Below are 11,407 nucleotides of genomic sequence, written 5' to 3' on the forward strand. Positions count from 1 at the left end.
ATATTATATTCTCAAATGCACATACACGATTTATTTTGTACCACGTATTTTGTTCATAGCTAACTGCCGTTAAAATTTACATCATAATTAAATTGACTGCAGGGATAGCCGAGTGGTTGTGGTCACCAGCCCAATCCCACTGTTCGCGTCGTGTCGCGGGTTCGCTACCCGCGTAGGACAAGCTTTTGTGTGATCCACGAATGTTTGATCTGCCAGGGTGTCTTTGTGCACATATGTTTGTGAAACCTCCGCGACACAAGGATTAATTTTCTCAGTGCAGCAATCGTTTAAAAAATAAGAAAGTATATTTTATATCATGCCTACGTTTAATGTTATAATTTTTGATTATTAAGGTTCCTTTTCTGTAGAATTACAGTCTTAAAGGCTTTGTTTCTTTCTAACCGACTGTACGAGGCAGGAATACTAATGAAGCAGGAGATTACGTTGGAAACCGAAAGAGTAATAGATGTTAATAGGTAGGTACTGCTTTTATAAACACCCGGAGTAGCAGTTTTGGCTAAACATTATTTTAAATAAAACTACTGTCCATATAAGATTTAAAGTATAGAAAATGTGAGTGTGCTCTATATTTTCGCTTTTCTTTGGGTAAGTACTTATAAATTTATATTTAGCAGCCCATGGTCAACTCACTGGGCTGAAATAATATTTACGTAAAAGCTTCGCATTTCTAAGAATATTTTTAACACTTTTTAGCCAAGATTATTTATAGCTGCTTATTATGTAGGTAACTGTTTACCTATTTATGTCTTTGTACTATACAATTTCAGTAATAGGTGATTAAAAGGCGACCTCTAAGTAATGCATGGATTTTCACCTTTTTAGGGGTAAAAAGGTGAAAATCAAGGCCCAAACCAGCTCAAACTAGTAATTAAATAAAGTACCTTAACAAAAATGATATTAAGCCTTAAAAAAAGACTAAGTCTGTTTCCATGAAAGCTGAATAAAAAGGGCTATCTGTAAATTAAACTTCTACCAAAGCCTCTGCTAGCTTTTGCAGCAATACTGTAGCTATATCCGTTTACGTCTTCAAAAAGGACCGGGTCTCTTATGAAATTATGCCGTGAAAGAGAAAAGATATATAATTAATCTAACATCCTTTCCTCTCTTGCTGTTTATCATAATAAGATTGTTAGCAACGGACCAAGTCGAGGCCCAATCCCTACCTCTTTGTGGTCATTGGCAACGTTTTTTGTTTTCCTGGCTGCCTAGTCTCCTGTAGTCTCACTATTAAGATCAGAGAAACAGTCAAAAACTGCGCGCAGGCTAGCTGCTTAGACCTCCTCTTGAAGCGTTTTTGCCCGCAGTCGAAAACAAGCGAATCCTCAGACAAATCTAGTAAGAATATTCTAAAACTCAACCAGAAACCCGTGCCAGAAACAACGAAATAATTTATTTTTAAACCTAATGATTTAGTATTATTTTGTCTCTTTTCCTTCGCAAGCTGACCCATTTAGGAGTACAATCGGTGTTTTATTAACATAATCCGTATCCTCCAAACAACTCGGATTTATTACCCAAACTGGACAGGCGAAAATATACAAATAAGTTGGATAAGGTTCCAACTGTGTGCCCATTAATTTTGCTAAGGATTTGTTTGAGCCCCTGTTCTACCTACATTATTTAGGTAACGGTAAATAGAAGGGGGAAATAAGATGCAGGTATTAAAGTCATAATTCTCGTTATCCGAATAAATTTACCTCATTTCAGAATTCTTAAAACGCTTCATCGCTTCTAGATTCCGTAAACAATAAATTGATTATTGGAGCTTAATATTACCTGATGCTACCTGTAAAATAAATCCACAAGCAATAAAGATCATACTTATTTACATTAAAAACTTTGCAGGAGAGAATATAAATTCTCGAGTGAGCGATTGCGCGATAAAATAACGGAAAATACCAATAAAGATCTAAGGAAATATATTTTATAAATACAAGTTTCAACACCAGTTCTTGGACAAAATAAAAAGTAAAAATGACTTGGAAACTGTTCATAGTAAAGTTGCGATAGTTATTTATTGTAGTTATGCGACACCTTAGTTTGAACTTTCGCAGCTCAGTCGTTTTCGTAACGACCTGCTATATGATATCGAGAAATTTATTAATCTCAATTGAACAGATTTATCTTACTTCCCTGTGAAGTGGTCTGCGTTCAGATTGAAATGATTGTAAAGAACTGTTGCTTTTCAGTTTTCCGTAACCTGTGAAGAACAGAACTCTATTACTAAGGCACCGTCTGTCTCTCTATCAGCAGGCTGTATCTCAGGAATCATATTTTTTTGGGTTACAAATTAATTTGCTTCCTTCCGATTTTTTTATAGCAATCGTACGGAACCCTCAGTGAAGCGAGTCTCACTCAGATTTGACTGGTTTTTCAACCAAGCTCTGGCAGTAGGTGTCCGTAATCTTCATGCTGTCTATGGTGGTAAGCAGATACGTCTAATGTCGAACGCCTTTAAGTTCAATTAAGGCAGGATTGCGGGGAAAAAGGCGTGATCACACAAATGAAAAACTGAAATACAATAAAAAGTAAAAAAATATGTATTTAATAATATAGTAACAATTAACTCCTTAAATAATATTCTTAAATAATTACTTAAATTAATAGATAAAATTACAGTCGTTTTCTTATCCTACAAGACTAAAGGGATAGTCAGATGGTAATGAGTTCACAACTTCTTTAGAAATCTCCTTATATGCTATTGACATCTTCTCGTGGACTTGATTGATTAGTTCAGGTACGTCGTTCATAGTACGACCAACAGTTGATATAGGTTCCAAGCACTGGATAACTATATGTCCTGCGAAACGAAAAAAATAATGTAAATTACACATAACAAATAGTACAGATAGTTCAACTCATTTGGGCGCGCGGCGCTCTGTGTGCGTGCGATTGTCAGCTACTGTTTATTATGGAAGCTTTAATTTGTGTGACAGTGACACACAAATTAAAGCTGTGTTAGTAGACAACGTCACTGTGTATTTACAAGGGCTACATGACGCCGCGCGCAAATGTGAGTTGAATTGACTATGCAGCATTGAGTAAAGAAAACCGCAGTGAAGTAGATCTCGGCCGCGGTTGACTTTGTGCTTGCATTGTTTATTCATTATTTTTGATACATGAATTAAATATGCACGGACACCTAGAGTCGGTCACCAAATATCTGCATGCCATACTAATGTTTTTAGGAATTGTACCTACCGCGGGAGCGCGCCTTGGGTGGAATACCAAAGAGGATTTGACTCATCTGATCATGGATGGGATTTAGTTAAGAGAGGTGACAATGTCTCAAAGTAGACTGTTGCAGTTTTGGACAAGAGTGTTTTGTTTTCGGTGGTAGGCGCCGTGTTCAATTTGGTAAATACTTAGTAGACGTTGCTCTAATTAAAATTAGACATTTGTAGTCAACACTCAATTCTATGAATAGAGGGTTGAAGTTTGGAATTCAAAGATTTGGTTCTTGTTTCATTAATTGAAAAAAGGATGTTCAAGGAAAATCATAATGATAAGAAATTAACAACATAGAATTTTAAGTAGCCGTATTTGGGTGCCGACAAAAATTAAGAAAAGGGAATACACAAAATATTTTTTATAAATTCGTTTCTCTGAATGTTAAAGTCACGCAGAGGTGTTGGGCGAATTGTGATGGGACTGGTAAGAAGATTAAAGTCCAAATTAGAATATAGATAGGCTACTTTTTTACGAAACGGAAGGGTCATGGAAATTTCAACCTTTAAGATTGAAGTTGAAGACAAAGAAAGACAGGTTATAAAATCGTTTCGAACAGTTATTCTTCAAAACAATAAAAATAATACAGTTCCCTGTCAATAGAAAGTCGTAAAGTATTACAGATTTTATAGAGTTGTCAAATGAACATTGTATGCAGAGTGACAGGGGAAAGGGATAACATGTCATGTATTTAAATGACAATGTTAAAACATAATTTGAGTGTTTCTATTTCATGTTTTGATTGTCTGTCTACAGATTGTGAGAATACAGAATGAGAGTTTAGAACTAGGTATTAAGTACCCATAAATAGGTAGTCTGTAGTTACCTTTGTTGAAAATATATTTCTCCTTGTTAATGAAGTAGTAAGGAGAGAACACGACGGGTATGATTGGCACTTGCGCAGCCACAGCTATGTTAAAAGCACCTTTTTTGAAAGGCAGCAGTTTCGTGTAATCTTTGTTTCTTGTACCTTCGGGGAACAACCAAATTTTAGTCTGGAAAATAGAAATTATTCGCGTTACAAACGATTTTTACAAAAGGCTTTGTACATTTTTTTTACGAAATGTCTGTTTGAATTCCCTCAGGAGTTACTCCAGTTGTGACCTTCGTGTTTGTCTTGATCAAAGCTAAACTGATTATAATATTCCAGTAAGAATATTTTGAGATTGCCAAAGCCTTAGGGTAATTTATGAATGTTTAATTTCAGATTGAACCTAATTATTAACACTGCGTAGGTCTCTATTCCAGTAGTTTGGTCAAAACCTTGATTCTATTTAATGTTTTATTAATACAAGCTACCGCTTCTTAAAACGAGCTACCTAATACTATTCTGTGTTTCATCCTAGTTCGTTACTGGCGCATTAAGCAGAATTTATAAGTTTAATATTATCCAAGCCGGGAAGCTTCCTCTGTTTAATAAATGAGAGGAGAAATGTGACGTACGAGGTTATAATGTTCACGCCACTATTTTCTAATGAAAAGTTAAAAGTAAAATTATGCAGAAATTGTAAGGATGATAACGTTTTTATTACATAAAAGAGATTCATTTGTTATTACAAGATAGTCCTACTCATCTGTGCGCGCGGTGCTACGTTTGCATAAGATAGAAGCCATTTACTTTTTATGAAATCTTATTTCAGTGTGAGTGACACACACGTGACAGCTGTATGAGTACACAACGACACTATATATTAACACGGATTACGCACACATGGCAACGCGCGCAGAAATGAAGTGAATTGACGGTACTAGGGTGTTTTTTTCTGCAATTTCAAATAAGTATAAGATTCCAGTCTATCTATCACTGGTGGTGTCGTGTAGCGGTGTCGTTTGATATTGATGGTATCAATTTCGAGCAATTCCATTCGTATCTAAATGTCTAGGTTTTGCTTCGATTTGCCAGAAAAATACTTTGGTGAGTACTGTGAATGTTTTACGTATTATTTCGCCTAGACTAATGGACCATCTTTGTACCATTAACTTGGTAGTAAGCAATGGCTTCTGATTCGTTAATAATCGTAAGATATTTTGATAACGTCAGAAATGTGTTGTTATAATAACATATTTGTTATTTAAACATATTTATGTATTAATTGCTCATAGAACGTGTGTGTGTTAAAGGTAAGTACCTGGTGCCATAATTACGAATAGTTACTTTATCTATTGCTTTTTACCCTTGTTATTGTCCTAAAACAGTGAGGTCTTCCGGTAGATCTGTAATCAACTACTCCCTGTAGGGTCTACTAAATTACGTCACTAAATTTAGCGCCGTTCAGGGTCACAGATATTCTTACAGGTATAGAGATGTCGATATAAGATCTGTTCTATTAATTTACCTCCGTACAGGATAAATACAAAAAGGGTGTCGCTATCGGATTTCCCATGTTAGAGTATCTACAGTCTACAACAAGTTCCGATACTAGTCAGTTCCCTCTCGGACTTTAGAGTTATGAAAACTAATTAGCTCAATTGGTTCATTAATCAGCTGACGTTCTTTATAGTTTATATCAATGCAGTGTTGTGATGAAGTCGTAAATAATTTTATACCAAGACGTTTACATCTCGAGAATATCCCGGTTAAGTAGGTGACTCTCGTGAAACCTTGTTTACCCTTAATCATCGTGGTTATAGCTTTTGGGGTAACAAAAATGTACGGTGACGTTCACAGTCTCATAAACACACTGGCCCCTTTTCCAGTTCGGCAAAAATACAATTTCGCAAGTGTCTCGCTGCATTACATATACAATAGACAATTGGGTATTTTAATAGAATTCCCACTTTTGTTTTACTTTGGAGACTAAAGAGGTTATAAATTATCGCGTACTACTTAAGGAAATCTGGACTATAAATTTCATTGCCTAATCTAACTGAACCTTAAGGATAGCGGCAATATGGCTTCATAATATTTGCTCACCTTATTTTTGACCATGACGTCAGAGGTCATCTTGAGCTGTTTGTAGGCCACTTTCGCATTACTCCTGTCTATGAAAACGACGCCGGCCAGGTATGCGGAGAGCCCAAACGGCCATATGTAAAACAATTCCTTTTTGGCAATAGCCGCCAACTTGTCTACCACTTCCCATATATTAAACATCCCTGAAAACATATTAGAGCAATGAGAATGAATTGCGTAAGGAGGTACAATGATATAAATTACGAGTGAAGATGATAACGTGACGCATGTGACGTATATTGTGTCGTTGCTCGGTAGTAAATAAGTAATGAGATTACATAAATACGACATAATTACATACTGATTATATAATTTTGCCCCTGAACGAGAACTTTACGCTCAGCGGTTGGATTTTGTTTTTCTTTGTTGTATTTATAGAGCGCCTGTACTATTTATGGTCGAAGGGCTTACTACGAGGTAATGAAGCCGGGTTTTGCCGTTTTGGAAGCGAGAAGGAGATATGTACTCTGAACTGTGCTTTGCTACTCTAGCTTCAACAGTGGTACCATCACATATTGAGAAAATTGTTACTCTCACTACTCCGTATAGAGTAGCGTCTTGTTTGTTTGTACTGTTGCAACTAACTAACTCATGGATTAAGGGTCAGACCCTTCAAGAGCTCACAGTATATACAGACACAGACTATTTATGTTTTACTTGTAATTCCTCCGGTAGTGCAATGATTGATGACTTTTATGAATGAATATTTAATTTGCTCCTATAAATTAATCCTTGTGTCACAGGGGCTTCGCAAACATTCAAGTCACATGCACAACGACATCCAGACTCAGGACAAGCATTGTTTTACTCACTGCAATTAGTACTTTTATTTAAAAATCCTTCATTCAGAATTTAGATAGATGAGTAAGTTGATATGTTTATTTGTAAATACTAATATTTATCAATTTTGAATTGTTTGTTTGAGGCGTAGTGTCCGATAAGCGTGCAAGATGCAACGCAATAAATAGAGTTCAATGTCCACTGCATTCCTTGTTATTTATATACTAGACTACTGATTGAATAGAGGAATAAGTAATTGTATTGAATTACCTAATATGTCAAGTGAACTCTGATGATTCGAGACGATAACCGCGCCTCGGTCCTCGGCCAAAATATGGCCGTCTTTTAGGTGCCATTGTAAACCATATAGTTTTGTAACGTGTTTTAGAAGACCCACTGCAACTCTGAAAATAAAAGTAATAAAACATAAGTACTATGCAAAGTTAAAAATATAGAGTTCTAATGCGTATCTATACTTCTATACTAATATATAAAGCTGAAGAGTTTTTTTGTTTGTTTGTTTGAACGCGCTAATCTCAGGAACTACTGGTCCAAGTTGAAAAAATATTTTTGTGTTGAATAGACCATTCATCTAGGAAGGCTTTAGGCTTCAAACCATGACGCTGCGACTAATAGGAGCAAGGATACAATGGAAAATGTGAAAAAAATAGGGCAGGAACTTATATCTTCTACCCACGGGGACGAACTCGCGGGCAACAGCTAGTTTTTAATAAATAAAATAATGCAGTACCTATTGTTGCATTTCCTTTTTATAGGTTAGTAAATTAGTCGTTTATTTTATTAGCTATCATAATTCTTTTGCCTGACTTCAAGAATTTTAGAACTTTTTTTATGTGTTTAAAATGTTAATAGACCATAAACTAGATTAACTTCTTTTATTTATTTTCCCGATTCGCGCCTATTTAAAATATTTTTATTATTTAGGCATAACATTACCATATTTTTTTAAAATATTGATTTATTTCTCTCTTTACTTAATAGGCCTTGCAAATCACAAAGCTATTAATAATTGTTTATTTCTATATTATCTTGTAAGTCGTATCTAATCTAAAATACCTTGATTTATCTCAATTAGCTAGATAACATACCGATTGCGCATACGGCTTTTCCCTGTATCGATGAATAAAATCAATACCAACCAAAATAGTCAACACGTGCATTCATTATTTATCTTGTATAATATTTCCTGAATTTATCTAAGACCTAACAGCCTACAGATAATTCTTCAAATTCAAAAATAATTAAATCTCATTAAACGTTGCTTTTACGAATAGGTAACTACTGATTCTTGAAATGTTGGTCATAATAAACACATTCGGGTATTCATTACTGAAATAACGAAAATAATCAAAATAGAAACATGTAAATATAAATTGGAATACAGTAAAAAAATCACACGAATCGATTACTCGGTCCCGATAACGTTTGCGTTAAGTGGTTATCTTACGGGCACGATTCAATTTGTATTGTCATCCTCCTAAATTCTTACGATATCAGATGACGTTGTTTTTATCGGTTCTATCCTTCGTAAGCCAAATTCCCGACTCAAGACGATAGTCCGTTAAAGGCAGATGTAATCCAGAAACGGCAATGATACACAGCTGACGCTTCCCACCACGCTTTAGTAATAATAATGAGAAAGCCAAAGCTATTTTATATGCACAATTATTCAGCTAACATCCCACTAAGACGCAGATTAATAACTTTTACAATAATGCATATGTAAGCACTTACTATTTAAAAACAAACCATCGTAAATGCTACTTTCATCTCGGAGAAAGTTATCAATTATGTTATAAATCATAGAGCCATTCATTCAGTATCGCAATTTGGTCGAAATGTCCAGTTAAGCAATTTCGTTTTGGGACGTGAACTTTAACAAATCATTTTCTATGGCGCCGGGCGAAATTCGGTCCTCAGTTATATTTTATTTCAGTATTTTCTAATAGCTTGTACGCGAGGAAAATTTTTATGAGTAATTAAAGTATTGTGCTTTTGTAAGAGGTAGGTTTCATATGACCCTCCACAGAAGCCACGAGTACGTAGTTTTCATTTACTAATGGCCCTGCAGTTAAAAAGAAGACTAACAAAGTGTAACACAATGTTTTTTTTACCGCTTTCGTAATAACCCATCCAATTCGTTGCAAGCAATATTTTACCTTAGGTTTTCTCATAACGTACATGGTCCATATATTTTTGTATATTTGTTTTTTATGCGATGCCATGCTTATTTGAGTCAAGTGTCTCAAACTGTGATTAGAAGATTGGTAACATGCTGCCAAAAAAAATTACAATATATCCTCTTTTTTATACGAGGCATTACGGCGATGCCGTTGTAACTGTTAAAAAGTATATATCAAGTTTCATAAGTCTATTTGCTGTTTAATTGATCGAACTGTTTTTATTAGGATTACGATAAGTAGGTCAGAAGTCGCGCCAAACAAATACATCTCTAACAAATGTCGTTCGATTTATTGTTTCTCTTCCGCATTTATTAACATCATTTGACAAACATTACTTATGCAATCGCTGGCTCAAACCTTACTGTATCCAGTTTTAAAGGCATATGGTTTAAAAAATGTATCAAAAAAATTATAATCGGCAAATGATGTACCGCTCTACCGTTAACTTTCACTTGTTTCTACTCAATCACATACTGTCATACAAGATGTTATTTGAGACCACATAACATTTTGTGATTTGCTGTTTTTCACCCCGAAAAACATGTAGTAAACAATTAGAATAGATTAGGCCATTTTTATAGTTGGTTGTAGAATTGATTAAAAGTTAAATGTTTTAACACAAACGTGTGACATCCTATAATCGTAAACATAAAACCGAGTACATAACTTGACAAGGTTATATTATTCTCATTAAGACAAAAAGGCTTTTTCAATAGATCAGATAATTGGTTTTCGTATTCGTGCGTCGCTGTGGTGACCTAAGGGAATTGATTGGGTTGGCCTGATGAGGTTGTCACTAAACTACTCACGCTTTTCCTAAATGGCCTTTACTCCCAAACTTTAGGCTCGTTAATCCTAGGGACGCATTTAAGTTCGGTTTATTTATCTAACTAAACTTCCTTACAAAAGTTAATTCGTGTGTTTTAGCAACTTTGACTATTCGTCGTCGTAAGGGAGTTTTACTTCATTTATTTCTGGAAGGTATATTTTCATTCGTGTTGAAACTTGTGTGGTATATTCTTAAATTTGAGGAAACTTAAAAAGAAATGAGTTTCTGAAATTAGAGAACTTAGTTTCTATTTTTAATAGATTGAAAATTTATTTGCTTTAGAATTAAGTACTAAGACAGCTGACTCATATGATTTACCGACAACTTGCATTTATCCTTAACATTATGTTGCGGAAATCAATTATTTTGATCAATCGATATTTTATGTATTTTCAAATCAATGTTACGTGTAAATTCTATTGAGATAGGCATGTGCGATTTTATTGATTCGAGGTCAATAATATTGGCCCCGAAAATCACAGCTGTTTGAATAAATTAATATTTTTGCATATTTTTTGTATTACAATGTCAAATTGATGTTGAAATTCTTTAAGAAGGTCGTTCACATAAGAATTATCGGATATGTATCATGGTAATTTATCATTTTTTTTGTAATACATACATAGATTTAGGAAGATAATAAACATTTTTGAACAGATAACGTTTTAATACCATGAGTTAACTACTTATTGTTTCATTTAATTATTTTCCTGATTTTCACATTGTTTTTTTTTTATGTAGGGTCAACTAATCGTAATATAATATGGGGTTACATTTTTATTAAAAATTCAAGGCACTGTTTTTAAGTTTCATAATAAATTGTAGGTAATAAGTATAAGGTGCTTATATTTATTTGATTTAAATGAAAATATGTATAAAAAAATACTTACTTGGCATTCCTCACATTTTTAGGGCTTAGTAGAAAATATGGCCACATCACAGCTGCCACACATGATGTAGTGAAATAAAATACGAAGAAATTAAAATAGAACTTAAATTTACTTGGGCCGGTCTCCTGTGACTTCTTAAAAATATACGTTAATAAACAAGTAACAGCGAATATTAATATTTTGTACCACATGTTGCCGGCTGTGTTTGCACGAAACACACATTCGCACTGCCTTATGTTTATATCCGTACTGACTTAATTATTTTATCTTGCTGTTGTGTTTTATCTCGGAAAGACTGACAACCAGGAAAAAGGACCAGCAATAGTCTGGGCCAATTGTGATCAGATTTAGTATGATTAATGAGGTAAACTAGTCGGGAGGCTGATGGCCGTGGAGTTTTCGTTGGTATTCCAGAAAGTGTCAATGAACGATTATTCTGTGTTACCTAACAGTAGCGTTGTTTACATATTTTTTACGACTTCCGATTAATAGTAATAGTTTT

General features: G+C 34.4%; 1 protein-coding gene across 1 annotated transcript; it reads right to left on the reverse strand.

Annotated features, from left to right (window-relative positions):
• Window positions 1-2,567: 2,567 nt before the first annotated feature.
• On the reverse strand, window positions 2,568-11,163 carry LOC113492588 (1-acyl-sn-glycerol-3-phosphate acyltransferase beta-like). The gene is made up of 5 exons (XM_026870094.1): window positions 10,906-11,163; window positions 7,253-7,386; window positions 6,164-6,345; window positions 4,076-4,244; window positions 2,568-2,821 (listed from the first exon to the last, which is right to left on the reverse strand). Exons 1-5 carry the CDS (start codon window positions 11,094-11,096, stop codon window positions 2,649-2,651), a joined length of 849 nt encoding a protein of 282 aa, XP_026725895.1. The 5' UTR covers window positions 11,097-11,163; the 3' UTR covers window positions 2,568-2,648.
• Window positions 11,164-11,407: the final 244 nt, after the last annotated feature.

Source organism: Trichoplusia ni, chromosome 4 (genome assembly GCF_003590095.1).
Source record: "Trichoplusia ni isolate ovarian cell line Hi5 chromosome 4, tn1, whole genome shotgun sequence".
In the NCBI taxonomy this organism is placed as follows: domain Eukaryota; kingdom Metazoa; phylum Arthropoda; class Insecta; order Lepidoptera; family Noctuidae; genus Trichoplusia; species Trichoplusia ni.

Bases quoted from the DNA above. Each gene is read 5' to 3' on its own strand.
- LOC113492588 (XM_026870094.1), bottom strand. From the start codon at position 11,096: ATGTGGTACAAAATATTAATATTCGCTGTTACTTGTTTATTAACGTAT. The intron at 7,387-10,905 runs GTAAGTATTTTT...TTTTATTTTCAG, and splicing joins AAAAATGTGAGGAATGCCAA to AGTTGCAGTGGGTCTTCTAA. The intron at 6,346-7,252 runs GTAATTCAATAC...ATATGTTTTCAG, and splicing joins GAGTTCACTTGACATATTAG to GGATGTTTAATATATGGGAA.